The sequence below is a fragment of the Rana temporaria genome, chromosome 3 (assembly GCF_905171775.1).
Source record: "Rana temporaria chromosome 3, aRanTem1.1, whole genome shotgun sequence".
Classification (NCBI taxonomy): Eukaryota; Metazoa; Chordata; class Amphibia; order Anura; family Ranidae; genus Rana; species Rana temporaria.
Genome location: NC_053491.1, coordinates 111,645,310 through 111,663,808, shown reverse-complemented (window position 1 = coordinate 111,663,808; position 18,499 = coordinate 111,645,310). Strand labels below are relative to the sequence as shown.

Sequence of the window (18,499 nt, the reverse complement as noted above, 5' to 3'; positions counted from 1 at the left end):
CATCCTTATGCCCTGTACACACGACATGCCAAAATCCAACGTTTTTCCCCGACGTGATTCCTCTCAACCCTGCCTTGCATACACACGTTCAGTCAAAAAAATGCTCGACCAAAGCACGGTGACGTCCAACGCGTATGACGGCACTATAAAGGGGACGTTCCATTCAAATGGTGCCACCCTTTGGGCTGCTTTTGCTGATCCTCGTGTTAGTAAAAGTTTGGTGAGAGAGGATTCGCGCTTTTTAGCCTTGTGCTTTTCAGTCCGTTACAGCGTGACGATTGTGCTATCTCCATTACAACGCTAGTTTTAGCAGAACAAGCACTCCCGTCTCATACTTGATTCTGAGCTTGCACTTTTTTTCCCCTCGGAAAAGCATACACACGAGCGGTTTTCGTGACGAGAAAAAGACTGACGGGGAGCAGGTTCGATTTTTTTTCCGGGCAGTTTTCTCGTTGGGAAAATGCTATGGAGCATACACACGACCGCTTTTCCCGACCAATCTAAAAAATGGCAGTTTTCTCGTCGGGAAAACCAGTCATGTGTACGAGGCATTAAGGTTTAATAAAACCGTGAAAGCCAGCCTCAACAGCCAGCTATGTAAGGCACATTGCTAAAGATTTATACAAAGTATTGCGTTGTGTGTTCATCTTTCAAATAGTACCGTAAGACAACGGATCAGACAAAATGTAGCTTGGCCCAGGTATACATTTCCATGTATGTAGGTCATCTTCACAGAGAACTCTAATTAGTTGCCATATACACAATACATAGCCAGCAGAATAACTCCCATCAAATAAAGCAAAAAGGCTAATATGGAAACTCTGCATTGCATAGTTGTATTGCGAATGAACAATAAATCTAATTCTTTTTGTCTCATTTTTTATCCATCTGTTGGTGTCATTTTGAATCATTCCAAATAAATCCCACCATCTTCTGCACATATCCATTCACCCAGATTCCAGGGCTCTGTAATGGTCTCCATTTTAAGAACCTTTGTTATTCAATGCAAAAGGAATCCAGAAGACCTGGATTGTGTCTGTTAAATGCATTCTATTAACTCCGAGGGTGTAGTTCAAGTGTCTGTTGTAGAGTTAAAAATCAGAATCTGTGTCCATGAGTTCGGCATCCATGAGGTTTGCTCTGGAATGCATGGGGGGAATCTCTGATCTTCTAGTTTGAGTCCTGTCATTGCAGGGACCATGTCTTGTGGAATATGATGGCAGATTCCCATTTGAGTACTGGAATACACCATCACGCCTTGGATGAGGGATACATTGAACACCACTATGTTGAGCTATAGGAAGCTCATCAGTGGAGAAAGGATGAGAAATAAAACTGGCATGAGTGTATGGTTTGTATCCAAGATGGTCATCCATATCCTCCGCATGATATAACCCTTCATTAAAAGGTGGCCATCTCCTATATTCTCTATAGGATCCTGGAGGAGCCTCTTCAAATTCCTGAGGTTTCACTGTTCTGGTCACTAGACCAGGCTTAACAGGCAGCTTTGGGAGACGAGGTACTGCTGTTGAAGCTCTTTTATTATACTTTTCAATTCCTTTACTTTCATTTAATGGTCTGACCTCTTTCTTCTTTCTCTTTCTCTTTTTCTTAGATTTTTTCTCCAGCCCATAAGGATTATCAGCATCTACCAGCCAATAGTTCTCCCTCTCTTCAGGAGGCACTGCAGGGAAAAGTGATACAAACAGCATGTTTTTCAAAGTTTGCAAATCTATTGGCTCTTAGCTCAAAAAACCGGTCATTTAATCACTGTTTACACAAAATGATATGAATAAAAGTGGAGGTCCACACAAAAATGGAACCTCCGCTTTTCGTAACCCTCCCCCCTCCGGTGTCACATTTGGCACCTTTCAGAGGGGAGGGGGGTGCAGATACCTGTATAATACAGGTATTTGCACCCACTTTCAGGTATAGACCCCCAACAGGGTTACGTCACTTCCCGCCCCCCCTCACCGCTGTCTTCTGGGAAACACACAGGTCCCAGAAGATAGCAGGGACCAGTGAAGACGCTCAGCGCGACTTGCAAATGCGCAGTAGGGAGCCGGGCAGTGAAGCCACAACGCTTCACTTCCTGATTCCCTCACCGAGCATGGCGGCGGGGGCAGCCTAGAGCCGAGCAATTGCTCGGCTTCGGCTGTCGTTATTGCGGGCACCCTGGACAGTTAAAAGAAAAGGTTTTAGGGTGAACCTCCACTTTAACATTAGATTTAGGCTTGTTTTGTCAAGGGGAATCGGGTGTTTTTTTTACAATCGAAGCAGTACTTACCGTTTTAGAGATGCATCTTCTCCGCCGCTTCCGGGTATGGGCTGCGGGACTGGGCGTTCCTACTTGATTGACAGGCTTCCGACAGGCTTCCGACGGTCGCATACATCGCGTCACGATTTTCCGAAAGTAGCCGAACGTCGGTGCGCAGGCGCCGTATAGAGCCGCACCGACGTTCGGCTTCTTTCGGCTACTTGTGACGCGGATGTATGCGACCGTCGGAAGCCTGTCGGAAGCCTGTCAATCAAATAGGAACGCCCAGTCCCGAAGACCAAACCCGGAAGCGGTGGAGGAGATCGCTCTCTAAAACGATAAGTACTGCCCGGATTAAAAAAAAAACTACCCGATTCCCCTTGACAAAATGAGCATCAATCTAAATCTTAAAAAAAAAAAAATTTCGGGTGAACTCCCGCTTTAAGTGTCCATTTATTAAAAGTCAGCAGCTGCAGTATTTGTAGCTGCTGGATTTTAATATCTTTTTTTTATAGGTGGACCTCCGCTTCAACAGACCTACATTATGTTTATATCTAAAAAGGAAAATGATTGCGCTTACCTGGAGTTGCCACCGGAGTTACAGAAACATCTTGAGGCAAAATGGCTCCTCTCCTGGCAACCATCTTTGTGACATGCTGTGCCCATGCCGAGGACATGTCAGCTGATGGCTCATTAATGTCAAAGTTAAGGCCCGCTGAGGAATAAATGAAACAAATGTAGTGACTTCAACCACATGACTAAAGGATAAACTTCATAAGACGTTATCTCTGCTTTATTTATTTTCTTTATAAACTCTGGGGTAGAACTCCAACATTTTAAACATCTATCCTGTTGAACACCCATTATATGTTGGATACATCATTTTTTTTCTTGACTATTAGAGGTCAAGACAGATTATTATTTCCCCCAAAAAATTGTGTGCTGTTCCTTTAAATAATAAAAAATCATTCACTAAAATCAGTTCATAACAAAGTGTAAAAAAGTTGTGCAAATTACTGCAGTATATGGACCTTAAAAGGGGTTGTAAAGGTTTGTTTTTTATTTTCTAAATTGGTTCCTTTAAGCTAGTGCATTGTTGGTTCACTTACCTTTTCCTTCGATTTCCTTTCTAAATGTTTTTTTTTCTTTTTCTTTGTCTGAATTTCTCACTTCCTGTTCCTCCTCAGTAACCCCCAGCCAGAATGGCTAGCAAGATGGGGGCAAGCTTACTGAGGAGAAACAGGAAGTGAGAAATTCAAGCAAAGAAAAAATTGTTTTAGAAGGGAAATCGAAGAAAAAGGTAAGTCAACCAACAATGCAATGCGCTAGCTTAAAGGAACCTATTTAGAAAATAAAAAACAAACCTTTACAACCCCTTTAAGTGCCCCACATATACGTATGTTATCACTGCTTTCAATTGTATAACACAATACAAATATAATAAGAACAATCAATGAAAGACTCTTGTTATTAAAAGTCCACATATGAGTGAAGGTAATAAAGGTGTTCAGTGTACAAGGATTTCTCAAAAAGTGCTCAAAGGTATCTCCTTTAAAGGAGATGGCCGCTTAACAAATGATGTTGATCCTGAATTACAGGGATCATAAAAGCATGATATCCATCTCCCGATAGGAGGTTCCCATATCACACTGAATCCTAGCAATATAATCCACAGTGAATTTGACAGGATCACAAAGGAACAGCTCTCATAACCTCATTGAATCGCTCCCCAAAAGAGTCAAGCCTCGTACACACGACCAAGAAACTCGACGGGCGAAACACATCGTTTTGCTCGTCGAGTTCCTTGTTAGGCTGTCAAGGATCTCGGCGAGCCAAATTTCCCCATTCCCGTTGAGGAAAAAGAAGACATGCTCTCTTTTTGGCTCGACGAGATACTCGACAGTTTCCTCGTCGAAAAGTGTACACACGACCGGTTTCCTCAGGAAAAAAAAAAAAATACCAGCAAGTTTCTTGCTGGTTTTTGCCGAGAAACTCGGTCGTGTGTACAAGGCTTCATGTGTAGGAATCATGGAACATGACCCTTTTGGAGAGCGATTCAATGAGGCTATCAGGGCTGATCCTTTGTGATCCGGTCAAATCCATTGTGGAGTATATTGCTAGGATTCCGTGTGATATGGGAACCTCCTATCGGGAGATGGATATCATGCTTTTATGATCAACATTGTTTGGTAAGCGGCCATATTCTTTAAAGGAGCACCTTTGAGCACTTTCATCACCTTCACTCATATGTGGACCTTCCATAACAGAAGTGTTTCATTGATTGTTATTATTTTTTTGTTTTGTACTGTATATATTGTGTTTTACGTGTGTTATCACTGCTTTCAATTGCATATGTGGGGCACTTGAGGTCCAGATAGCGACTTGAAAAAGTATTCATACCTCTTAAAATTTTCCACATTTTGTAATGTTTTACAACCAAAAACATAATTGTATTTTATTGGGATTTTATGTGATTGTTTTCATACATACCAACTGGTCCTTCATGGGAAACTGTATGGAGACTGAAGGACAGTTCCTTTTCGGGATTATTAAGCAACTCTTTCCTCTTGGAAAATGCCTTTGCAATCATTTTACTTTTCTTGATTCTCTTTGGTTCATCATCACTGCGACCTAAAATTCTGTTCAATATAGGCATAAAATAAAATACTGATGAAGTTATAGTATATCTATATATATATATATATATATATATATATATATATACACACATACATACATACATATACACACTTCTTAACCAAATAAAAGCCAATATAATTTTTAAAAAGAAAACTCCTGTCAACACTTGGTTATAGCTCTATTATGCCCCATACACAAGATCGGAATTTCCGTTGAGAAAAACACTGACAGATTTTTCTCACGGAATTCCGTTCAAGCCATCTTGCATACACACTGTCACACCAAATTCTGACCGTCCAAAATGTGGTGACTTATAACACTACGACGAGCCGAGAAAAATGAAGTTCAATGCTTCCGAGCGTCGACTTGATTCTGAGCATGCATGTTTTTTTCTACGTCGGAGTTCCATACAGACGAACAGAATTTCTTCATCGAAATATTTATTCATCGGAAAAAAAAGAGAACAGTCGGAATTTCCGATGGAAAAACTCTGATGGGGCACACACACGGTCGGAATATCTGATGAAGAAATTCCGTCTGACTTTTTCCATCGAAAATTCCGATCGTGTGTACAAGTATAGAGCGAAAAACGACATCCCTGTATCTGCTTTTTTTCCCCAGATCCATAATAAGGTGGAAATTAAATAAATCATACAGCTTTAAGCATCTATCAATATTTAAGCCTGTCATAGAAAATTCAGTATTTTGATTATCCTGGATAGTTCACCACCCATTAGACACAGGATAGGTCAGTCTAATAATAGACCATCCCCTTTTTTGGTTCCTTTGAGTAGGATAAGCTACTCACAGCCAACGTAACAATCCAGCAATTGTTCTCTCCCGCTGCCGTGAATCACAGCCAGTGCGGAGAGGCTGAGTCGCTTGTCAATGGACACACAAAGCATGTCTCGGGAACGAGCCCACATGAGTGCCCCCATAGCAAGTGGTTTGCTATGGTGGACAGTGGGACACTCAGCAGGAGAGAGGAGCATCAGTGGTGGACCTGAGAAGAGCAGGATCAAGACTGCAGGTAAGTATTTTAAAGAGAAAATATGGGTTTACGATCACCTGAAATCTGAAGGTATGTGGTAGAGTTGCCTGCTCTGAATGGGTTACGTTAGTCTAACATTTTATTTTCTTGTTTTCTTACAGGTTTAGGACCCACAGTACACTGCTCTAGTAGCAGTTGCAAGATAAAGCTTGTAAAGAATGGTCAAATGGTAATTTTCATGGGTCCTCAATCTGCATCTGATTATTTACTGTGAGCCAACAAATACTTTTCAAATTAAACCCACATGGATAATCATGGCCATTGCCGCTATAAAGATTTCTATTGTCAGACATGACAGGATGATCGCTATTGTCTTACCTGCACCAGGCTCTCTTCCAGATGATAATGGTTGCTTTGGTCCAAACCCATGTACTCATGACTATGCCAGTGCCAAACATGGCAAAGAGGTTAATCTTTTCTACCAGGAGACTGGGCCTGTTCTTTATTTCACACTCTGGAATTGGCTTATTAGTTTGAGTTGCAATAGTCACATTGGCTTCGCACCTGAAGGACAACAAAAGTGAAAAGTACATGATTTAGAACCCAAAGACCAGAAGGAAAAAATCTACAACACACCGCTTGTATTTCTCTGAGACTCTTGTGTGGTGATCTCCCAAGATACCTCAAAAAGTCCTAGTTTCACCCAACTGATGTAGTCATTACAAATCTTAGTAATGATGGCTGTCACACTTCCCAGAGCAATTTTCCAAATGTAGAGTAAACAATAAAAGTATTCGCCACACCCCTGCCTCCACCAAATTGGCATATAAGCTCAAAAGATGGGAAAGGGTGATAGGTCCCTTGGAGGATGAGGAATGGGAGGAGGCACTGGAATCCTGCAAGGCTGTCTCACCCAAGCTCTCAGACAGATTGACTCAAATTTACATCATCCATCAGGCATATCTCACCCCCCTTCGGGTGGCCAGATAGATATAGAAACACCCAATCTACCCTTTGTCAGATGTGTGGGAGGGAGGTGGGTACATTCTTTCACTTACTGTGGTCATGTCCCAAGATACAGGGCCTGTGGGCGCAGGTGGTAACCTTCCTACATGACCACATGGGTTCTCCGGTCACCCTAGACCCGAAACCATGCCTACTCGGGGTGCTCCCAGATAACATAGACAAATACACAAAGACGTTCTTGCATGAGACATTGTTCTCGGTGCGTAAGGTAATTGCTCGACAATGGATGCGACCCGTGCCCCCTGGGTTGGTGGAGTGGAAGGTGGAGGTCAATATTAATTTACCGTATAAAAAGGTTATATACATTAACAGGGAATGTCCAACCAAATATCACAAAATATGGAATCGTTGGCTACAAGACTCTGATTCTTGCATGTAGGGCACTCTGCGTCTGTATTGCCCGAGGAGTGGCCTGCCCCTAGCTGGGTACACTGTTACAGGTCAGGGCGACCCCCACGTTTGGCTCCAGATACTGTTATTTTTTATTCTGGTTTTCATAGGTTTCTTACTCATCGCGCCAGACTTGAACTGTATGTATTCTGATTGCTACACACCCTCATGTTATCAGTAACACTGTGGTTGTATGTAATGACATGTATGCACCTTTTGTTATAATGAATTTGTTTAAAAAAAAAAAAAAAGTATTCGCCACAAAACTAGAGACTGGAGTAGATAACTTATTGTAAACCCACATCCCAGCCTTGTAATACACCTCCCTACCCACAGCCAGCTTTAAGGCTGGGCTCACACCTCCGACGGATGCGGCTCGCAGCAGGGGTCCGGCACGTCCCAGTTCTCAATTAGGCCGTGAAACTAAGCCAAAGATGCACAGCGTTCCTGTGCAAGCCGCTTCGCAGCCGCAACGGAGATATGTGGCTCCATAGAGAGTCGGTCATAATCTCCTGTCGTGAATTTTATGCAGAGAAACCCCAGTCCTACCTGCACCCTGTGTCCCATCCTTACCTCTGATTACAGTTATTTGAGAAGAAGAGAACATAAAACACATCACTGAGCAGAGATGATGTAAGTAGATGGCAAGAATAATGCTTTTTTTTTCTACCATTAAAAACATATGGCTGAAAGGTTCTTAGCAACCCATTTTCACAGAATATATACCTTTATGCCTTGTACACACGACCGGGTTTTCCGATGAGAAAACTGCGAGGAGAGCTTTTGGCAGGGAATCCGGGCCGTGTGTTCACCCCCTTTTGCAGTTTTTCCGACTGAAAAACTACCAAACCTGCCGGCAAAAAAAAAAAGGAGAACCAGCTCTCTTTTTTCCCGTCGGTATTCCCGACGGACTTTTTCCCGTCGGAAATCCTGAGCGTGTGTACAAGGGTGCCCACATGTTCCAGATTGCCCGGGACTGTCCTGTAATTGACATGTCTGTCCCTGGGTCCCGGGCACTTGCATTCCGGGACAATACAGTGTCCTGGAATGAAATAGAGGACACAGCCACCCCCTACTATCTAGTAACTACATTTCCGGAACTAGTTACTAGGGCCGGCGCTGCCTGGCGTCTTGCAGCCAGTGACAATTTACTCTAAGACAGTGAGGCCGGGAGCGAGGCCTGCGCCTAGTGCAGCACTGCTGTCCCCACCCCCCTCGGCACCTCCTCCTTCTCCGGCACCCAGCGGCAAGCAGCAGGGACTGGTGTGATCTTCACTTTCCAGATAGCGACTCCACTCCTTTCCTGTAATGCACGTGGCTCATGCAGGGGGATTGACAGCAGCACCAGGGTTGTCTTAATGAGAGGGCACACCTGGGCACTGCCCAGGGGCCCCAGCTGCATGGGGGGCCCCTGCCCTTTCCCCAAAGCAGCTGGTTCTTGAGCCCAGGCTGCCCCTTTACATCCCAGATATTCCCCCAGCACTCTGACCCCTCTAAACCCTAGTAGCCGGATTCACAAAGACTTACGCAGACGTATCTTTATATACGCCGCGTAAGTCCATGGATGCGCCGTTGTATCTATGTGCCTTATTATTGTAATAAGATACGCCTGAATTCTGGCTCCATCCGACCGACGCAAGTCTCCTACGCCGTCGTATCTTGGGCGCATATTTACGCTGGCCGCTAGGGGCGCTTCCATTGATTTACCCGTCGAATATGTAAATTACCTAGATACGCCGATTCACGAACGTACTTGCGCCCGTCGCAGTAAGCTACGCCGTTTACGTAAGGCGTACGTCTGGCGTAAAGATAAACCACCAAATAGTTGGTCTAAGTCATGTTAGGGTATGGACGTCGGAACTGCCGTCGGATTTTACGTTGTTTGTGTAAGTCATACGTGAATGGGGCTGGGCGTAGGTTACGTTCACGTCTTATGAATTGAGCCGGCGTATCTTAGGGAGTAAATTCGACGTGATTCTGAGCATGCGCGTGCATGCGCCGTTTGTTCGGCGCTTCATTTACATGGGGTCACGATTCATTTTAATACACACGCCCACTACCTGCCTACTTTGAATTAGGCGGGCTTACGCTGGGCCATTTACGCTACGCCGCCGTAACTTAGGGAGCAAGTGCTTTGTGAATACTGGTCTTGCCTCTCTATGTTACGTCGGCGTAGCGCATATGAGCTGCGCTACGCCCGCTCAAATATACGCCGCTCTACCTAAATCCGGCTATAGATATCCCCTTTCTCCTGCCTACTTGATTTCTGTTTACCTGCATGGTCTCCATTGTGGGGGCCCCAGAGCATTACTTTGCCCAGGGGCCCATGATGCCATTAAGACGGCCCTGAGCAGCACTGCATCTGGCGGAAGGCTATGGGTGGCAAGCGGCACTGCATCTGATGGCAAGTGGCACATTCACCTGACAAATAACCCACCACCAAATTTCCCATCAACCCCGAGACCCCTCATCTTTTTTTGGGGAAGGTGAGGGGGGGCGCGGTGTCCCTGAATGGCAATTTGGAAATGTGGTCACCCTAGTGTGTACGGGGCATTAGAGTATGAAGCAGAATGATGCCTGACTGGTAATACTCACAAGACATATTCACGGAAACTTCTCTCCCACTCTGCCTGGTTAAAGAAGTCATAGAAATGACAGGTGAAGGTGAGAAGTACAAATCCAAAGGCTAAGAATCCAAAAATTCCTGTATCAGAACAAAGCACAAATTTATTTCAACAAACAATGCAAACAGTCATATTTCATTGTATAGTCTAAAACGACACATATACAGTATATAGGCAGATTCGATCACTTAGGCTGGCCATACATTATACATTTTTCTTGTACAACTTTTCTATGGTTTTGGTAAATCTAAAGGAAATGAGGTAAAACCTAAACACTTTCAATTTGTAAGCAGCCAGGAAGGCCCTTGCACTACATACATAGGCGTGCGCAAGGGGTGTGCCAGGTGTGCCTGGGCACACCCTAATCCTGGGGTTAGCAACCTGTCAATGGTGACAGGTAAACCGCAATACTTCCCTGCTGACCCTCAGAACTTGGACAGGAGAGGTGGCAGAGGTGGAATTTAGTGGAACCGATCTGTATTTTACGCCTGCAGCAGATGAAAGTAGGCTTCTCTTCCTCTCCTTTTTGTCAACATTCAGCTGCCACAGGAGGAAAATATAGGGGATCGGTACTAATATATGCCACCCCCACCACCCCTCCTTTCCCTGTTCTTCTTCCTTCTGTTGCCCGAGTCCCCTATGTGCTCCCTTGCTCCCCCTTCCTCCCATTGTTTCAGGATGGAGAGCAGGGAAGAGGCCGGCAAATATATCAAACGCATATGTGCTGGAGCTTTGGGGTGCACACCGCAATGCAATAGGCTGCGACTACACCTATGACTACATAGTTCAAAGTGGTTGTAAACCTCTCTGTGTCACTTGTACTTATAAGTAAGCCTATAATACGATCTGGAAAAAACGGACAAAGCACAGCAAGATTCAAGAAGGAATACACATGGCTCCTGTATTTGGACAATATATGCCTATCCTGGAGTTCAGCTTTAAATTACTCAGAGACTGAATAGGAATTGAGTTACCTAGCCTCAGCATGGTCTCATTAATTTTACTGGCTGCTTTCTCACTCAGGAGTCCAGGATGATTGCTTTTGATAGAAAATAATGTCATTACGCCTATAATAAAAAAAACAAACAAAAAAAAACACATTTAAATATTATACATAATGAAAAAAAAAAAAAAACATTTATAAGAAAATAAAATGTATCTATCTAAATTACATTTAAATTGTGAAATATGTGAAATACGTATACACAGAAAATTTCAGCCTTGCTTTAGGTCATTTGAAATTAGGATGTATTAAAATAATAATAATAAAAAGAAACAGAATAATAAAAATGTAACAATCCTAAGAGATGAGGTGTAGATTCAGTTATGTTACTCAAGCACTTAGGACCAATAGTACTTTTTCCATATTATTATGCTGTAAGGACACAATTCCGATTTCCCCCTTTATACATAAGCACAAGTGCTAAGGGTCATGAAATACCAGTGATATGACAAGACTAATGCCACGTACACACGATCGGTTCATCCGATTAAAACGGACCGATGGATTTTTTCATCAGATATCCGATGAAGCTGACTTTCATCAGTCTTGCCTACACACCATCAGTTAAATATCCGTTCGTGTCAGAACGTGGTGACGTAAAACACTGCGACGTGCTGAGAAAAATGAAGTTCAACATACCTGTACGTTATTTCGTGCAATAGCCGGTGGGTGGCATGCATGCGCCGCTGGAGGTGCAATTGTGCACTGATTGGACACAGAGCATACCAATCAGCGGCCACTCGCGATTGTTCCTGGGAGAGGCAGAACGGCGATCTGCCTATGTACACAAGGCAGATCGCCATTCTGACAGGGAAGATGGAAATCTTGTGTTCCTGCTAAGCAGGAACATGGATCTCTGGATCTCTGACTGGATGTCTTCATCCAGAAAGAGCAACCCCCACACAGCACCCCCTAGGGACACACTTAACCCTTTGGTCTCCCCTAATGTTAACCCTTTCCCTGCCAGTGTCATTAGTAGAAGTTAGAATAAAAATATCCCATCATTTGTAAACGCTATAACTTTTGCGCAAACCGATCAATATACGCTTATTGGGATTTTTTTTACCAAAACTATGTAGTAGAATGCATATTGGCAATATACAACATGCACTTGTTTTGGTAGCATAGTTATTAGTGTGGGATGTATGTTCCTTGCTAAAGAACATCATTTTCCTGACGCATTCATGGCAGCACACACTGGGTTGTGACTCCGCCCCCACAACCTGACAGGATTGGTTAGCTATAAATTCTAAGAGGAGACACCCGGCATCATTCTCTTTTTTATCCTCACCTGAACAGGACGTGGACGTACAGCTTGCCTCCTACCGCTATCGCCCCAGCAGGTTCAGCCTCTCCTGTTTGGAAGTCCCCCCTGTACAGTCTCTAATAGAGCTATATGGGGGGATCCCCGCTCTGGTGGTCTCAGGGGCTAAATCCCGGCAAAATTTCCTGGCATTCACAGGCTCTAAATGAGCTTAGAACTCTGGCAGTGGGTCTCCCTCTTTTCCCAGGTATTTGGCTAGATGCCTTCTGTGTGCCTTTTTTCACTATTTATATGCCTTTATATATATATATATATATATATATGCCTATTAGCTGTGCCTGTTAGTATACATGTATGCACCTGATTAAACCTTTTTGGGAAGTTTCTACCTTTTGTTTTGCCTGCAGGCTTGCTGGGCTGTGTTGTCCCATGCTTCCTCTCCACTCACCGCGCTCCCTGTCTGCTCTACAATGAGCGCAGCACTCTGATGATGCGGCAGACTCCCTCGCCCTCATCCAAAATGGCGTTGGGACGCGCGCGACGCTACTGCGCATGCGCGATGACGTCATCAGCGCCGCGACGGCGGCGCCAAATTTAAAAAAAAATGTCATTTTTTTGATTTTTCCTTTTCCCAGCTGCTGCTCTGCCGTTTTTCCTGTAATTTTTTCCTGCAAGGTACCTAGCTCTTCTCCTCTGCTAGGCTCACCTCATTTTATCTTTTTTCACCTCTTTAACTATTTCTTTGCTTCTCCAGCTCCCATATCTGCTGCTGTCTTCTCCATGGAGCCCACTGCCCTAGCAGACCACTACCAACAAACGAGGTATGGAGGCCATCATTTGACGGGTAAGTACTGAAGAGAAAAAAAAGAGAGCCGGCCACTGAACACTGCCTTTTTTTTGCAGTCCCACCAGGCCTAGAGACGCAAGCCCACGGCGCAGGGAGAGATCCAGGCATGTATCAAGCAGAAGGTCTCACAAGAGTCGGTCAAGATCATCCTCCCGTTACCACCGATCAAGGCATAGCCGATCACGCCACAGCCGTTCCCGTCGCAGCCGGTCCCACCGCAGACGGTCTCCCTCATCGCACCGTGAACATTATCATGCCCGTCCTGCAGCAAATGCCTGCTGGGTATGCGGTGCTACTGCAATGCCAGGGAAGCTAGCCTGTCACTCTTGCTTTAATGAAGCAACGAAGGAAAGGGAGATGGATGTTAGAGCCTCTTCTGACCGTCCAAGAGAGCCGGCACAGGAAGCAGCCTGGGCGGTGGCCCCTCTAGCCTGCGATGACCCCACTCCGGGAACCTCTTCGGCCTTTAGTCCGTATGTCCAGCTACCAGGAACCCTTCCCGATCCTGAGGAACAGGAGATGATATCGGGGTTTGATTTTAGTTTGGTCGAACCCTTTGCACGCTCAGTGAAGGAGGCCATTGGCTGGGAAGAACCCGTAGCGGATCCCCCGAAGGTTGGGAAATACTTCCCAGAATTAAGAAGGGACCCCGAACTGTTCCCCTTCATTGAGGAATTGGAGGACCTCATCAAAGACGAGTGGGAAAAACCAGACAAGCGGCCTGGTTTGTCCAATAAACTAGCTAAGTTATACCCGCTGAAGGAGTCTAAAGTTTCCCCCCTCATCAACGCCCCCATCGTTGATTCATCCCTAATGCGGCTCGCCAGACATGTCACGCTGCCTATAGAAGATGCAGTCTCGTTCCGAGATGTCCTTGACCGCAAGATTGATTTGGAGCTAAAAAAGGCATACTCTACGGCAGGGGGAGCATGCAGACCAGCCATTACCACGGCAGCTGTCGCCAGAGCCATTTCCACATGGGCAGCCAATGCTGAAAAGGCCCTCCTGGAAGGTACCGATCAGGGGGAGGTGATTTCCACTTTACAGGAAATCAGACTGGCGGGCGACTTTGTGGCGGGGGCTTCAGTAGATGCGATTCGCTCCTCGGCTAGATCCATGTTAGCCTCAGTGATGGCCCGCAGAGCCTTATGGTTGAAACCCTGGGTCGCTGACACAACATCAAAGTCAAATTGGTGCAAGATACCATACGATGGCGCAAATCTGTTCGGCGCTAAATTGGACTCAGCGATCTCTAAGGTCACTGGAGGAAAGTCGGGGCTTATTCCATCGGACAGGAGACCCAAGCCTCAGAGGAATCCTACCTTCAGGCGCAATCTGCCTGAGAGATACAGGGAGGCCAGAACCTATCGCCCGGCAGGGAGTTTAGGAGAGATTGGAGAACTACTCGCCCTCCCTTTGCAAGGGCTCAGAAGACCAAGCCCGTCACCGCGGGGGACCAACCAAAGTCCTTTTGAAGCTTTGCCTGCCCACCCAGCTCATGTGGGCGCCAGGCTCAGGGCTTTTTCACAAGTGTGGTCAGAGCACATAAAAGACCCATGGACTCTTTCTACGATCAGTCAGGGTCACAAGTGGAACTTCATGGGGGCATTGCCTCACACCGTCTTCCAACCCACCAAGATTCCATCTTCTCCGGACAAAAAGAAGCTTCTCGTTCAGTATATTTCAGAGCTGATTCTGAAGGGAGCAATCATAGAAGTTCCTTCGCACCAAAGGGGCAGGGGATTCTATTCCCCTCTATTTTTGGTCCGAAAGAAGTCAGGGGACCTTCGGCCCGTTCTGGACCTCAAACGTCTCAACAGGAGAATTCAGATAGAAGCTTTCAAAATGGAAAGTCTCCAGTCTATCCTTCTTTCAGTGAATCTAGGGGATTGGATGCTGTCGGTGGATCTTTCCGACGCCTACCTCCATGTGCCAATCCATCCGGCGTTCCAGAAGTTTCTACGCTTTTCCATCAGCCAACAGCACTTCCAATTCCGATGCCTACCGTTCGGCATCTCTTCGGCACCCAGAACGTTCACAAAGGTCCTCCTACCTCTCATAGCTCTCCTCAGGGAAAGGGGACTTCGCGTGCATCACTATCTGGACGACATCTTGCTCTTAGCAGCGAGCCAGGAGACTCTGCTCCTCCAGCGGGAGATCCTGACCTCTACCCTTCAGAATTTCGGCTGGCTGATCAATTGGCGGAAGAGCAGCCTTCAACCCTCACAGGTGATGATATTCCTTGGGGCAGAGTTGGACACCAAACAGAACAAGGTACAGCTGCCCCTGGAGAAGGTGGAACCTCTAGTTCAGAAGATACGGAATCTACTGTCCTCCAAACTCGCGTCAGCCAGAACCTGCCTCAGCGTACTGGGCTCAATGTCCTCAACTATTCCCATGATGCAGTGGTCCCAGTGGAACATGAGAGCCTTCCAGAACTCCTTTCTAAGACAGTGGGATGGAGTTTCAATGCACCAACGCATCAGAATCCCCACTCAAGTGAAGCACGCTCTTGTGTGGTGGACATATCCTCCCAACCTCAGGAGATCCAGACCGTGGCACTTCCCTGCCCGGGGCACAGTTTCGAACATTTTAGAGCTCCGAGCTGCGTTCCAGGCACTCTTAGCCTTCGCGCCTCTGCTACAAGGGAAGACCGCTTTAATCCGGATGGACAACAGGGTGGCGGTAGCCTATGTCCAGAGACAGGGCGGTACCCGGAGCCACACTCTATTAGAGGAGGTTCACCCCATAATGGAATGGGCACAGGCTCATCTATTAGACCTGAGGGCAGTTTACGTTCCAGCGGCACAGAACACGCTAGCCGACTTCCTGAGCAGGGAACTTCGTTCAAACAACGAGTGGTCTCTGAACCTCCGGGAATTCTCCATTCTGACGGAGGCATGGGGGACTCCAGAGATCGACCTGGCTGCAACACCAGCAAATGCCAAATGCGTGAAGTTCCTTTCCAGAGTTCCCTTTCCGACAGCAGAAGGGACAGATTGCCTTCTTCATCCATGGGACTTCAGTCTGGGGTACATCTTCCCCCCAACTCCCTTGATAGCAAGGTTTCTATCTCGGCTCCGAAGGTCATCAGTCACAGTGATCGCGGTAATACCATTCTGGCCGAGGAGACCGTGGTTCACGACTCTACTGCAACTCAATACCCGACCTCCTATCCACCTACCGGTCTCAGCAGACCTCCTTCACCAAGGTCAGCTCCTCCATCCGGCTCCGGACAGACTCCACTTGACAGCCTGGAGGTTGAGAGGGCTAGGCTTAGAGAACAGGGATGTTCCCAGGCAGTTATAGCAACCTTGATGCAGGCCAGGAAGGTCACCACGAACTCTGTCTACACCAGAGTCTGGGAAAGATTCGCCCACTTGGCGCAACTCAAAGGTTGGAATCACGTCTCGCCGGATCCTTACCAAATCCTAGAATTTCTGCAAATAGGAATCGACAAAGGTCTGAGCTCAAGCACCCTGAAGGTACAGATCTCCGCTCTGTCTGCCAAAACGGGCACTAGATGGGCCCTGCACCCCTTGATAATTCAGTTCATGAAGGCATGTATTAAAATTAGGCCGCCCAGGAGACCATCCTTTCCGGCTTGGGATCTTTCAGTAGTTCTGGAGGCGTTGTCCAATCCTCCCTTCTTCCCACTCAACTCAATCTCCTTGTGGGACCTGACCCTAAAATTATCCTTCCTCATTGCCATTGCTTCAGCTAGGAGAGTGTCGGAGTTGCAAGCTCTCATGTCAAAGGAACCATACTTAGTTTTCCTGCCCGACAGGGTGGTACTAAGGCCTTCGGATCGCTTCCTTCCCAAGGTTACTTCAGCCTTCCATTACGGCCAGGACATCGTCTTGCCATGCCTTTCTAACGAAGATGGTGAACCGCATGCCTTGGACATTAAGTCTGCAATTTCTAACTACCTATCAGCCACTATCCACCTTCGGTCAACAGACGCTCTCCTGATCATACCTCACGGAGCCAGACGAGGTCAGGCAGCCTCCTCTCGAACCATCGCCTCTTGGCTAGTTAAGGCCATCGAGAAAGCATATTCCACTCAACAGCTGGAGATCCCAGAAGGCATCAAAGCGCATTCAACTAGGGCAGTGGCTACCTCTTGGGCAGCATATTGTGGAGTCTCTTCAGAGACCATCTGCAGAGCAGCAACCTGGTCTTCCAGGCATACCTTTATCACCCACTACAGAGTGGACGCCGCTCTGTTGGCAACCTCCGAGTTTGGCAGATCTATCTTCAGGGCCAATTCTTCGGCTCTATAGGAAATAAAATAATTTTGCATTGAACCCGCCCGACTAGCGAGTTATTTCCCAGTGTGTGCTGCCATGAATGCGTCAGGAAAACGGAAAATTGTATACTCACCTTTCCGTAATTTTCCTTTCCTGACGCATCTTCATGGCAGCACACAACTGCCCACCCTGTTGTTCAATGAAGATGATATTTACGGAGAATGATGCCGGGTGTCTCCTCTTCGAATTTATAGCTAACCAATCCTGTCAGGTTGTGGGGGCGGAGTCACAACCCAGTGTGTGCTGCCATGAAGATGCGTCAGGAAAGGAAAATTACGGAAAGGTGAGTATACAATTTTCCGTTTTTTATTGTTATGGGTAGTTCCATTGTTATGGTAAAGTTCCACTTTAAAGGCTAGAACGAAAATTGCATACATTGTAGCTTACCAGTCCTTACAAGGTCAATATCGGGCACTTTTACACCCTTCCTGCCCAGGCCAATTTTCAGCTTTCAATGCTGTCACACTTTGAATGACAATTGCGTGGTCATGAAACATATGAAACTTTTATAATTTTTTTCACACAAATAGAGCTTTCTTTTGGTGGTATTTAATCACCACTGGGTTTTCTATTTTTTTCTAAATGAACCCAAAAATAAATAAATAATAATTTGTTATAAAATTTTGCAAACAGGTAATTTTTCTCCTTCACTGATGTGCGCTGATGAGGCTGCGCTGATGGGGGCGGCACTGATAGCTGGCACTGATTGACAGCACGGGTGGGCACTGATTGGCACTACTGTTGGCATCTGTTGGGACTGCACTGATAATCAGGACACTGATAATCCATTTTACACAAGCCGGTTATCGTCTCTCTTTTTCTCTCCTTACACTGTCAGCGTGAGGCTAGGAATGCAGATAACCGGCTTGTGTTTACATCATGATCAGCTGTGATTGGACACAGCTGATCATGTGGTCACATGGTAAAGAGCAACTAATTGGCTCTTTATCTCGATCTGCAATCAGCTGTGTCCTGAGGACACAGCGATCACGATCATGGGAGAACATCATATGACGCCCTCCCAGAACTGGCCTGCCATGCTGTAGCCGTCATTCTGCTATAGAGCGGTCGGCAAAGGGTTGAATGTGGTGGCTGCACTAAATTCAATTTGTCACTTCCTGCGAGCTGAGCTGGAAGCAAAAAATGT

General features: G+C 46.0%; 1 protein-coding gene across 1 annotated transcript in view; it reads right to left on the bottom strand.

The window, feature by feature from the left end:
• Nucleotides 1-492: 492 nt before the first annotated feature.
• Nucleotides 493-18,499, bottom strand: part of SMO (smoothened, frizzled class receptor) — a 48,940-nt gene continuing 30,933 nt past the window's right edge. The window contains exons 7-12 of the mRNA XM_040343244.1: nt 10,903-10,995; nt 9,900-10,008; nt 6,267-6,452; nt 4,748-4,896; nt 2,838-2,972; nt 493-1,684 (exon numbers count right to left, since the gene is read on the bottom strand). Of these exons, the coding sequence (XP_040199178.1) occupies nt 1,092-1,684; nt 2,838-2,972; nt 4,748-4,896; nt 6,267-6,452; nt 9,900-10,008; nt 10,903-10,995 (1,265 nt within the window). The 3' untranslated portion in view covers nt 493-1,091. The remainder of the gene's footprint in view (nt 1,685-2,837; nt 2,973-4,747; nt 4,897-6,266; nt 6,453-9,899; nt 10,009-10,902; nt 10,996-18,499) is intronic.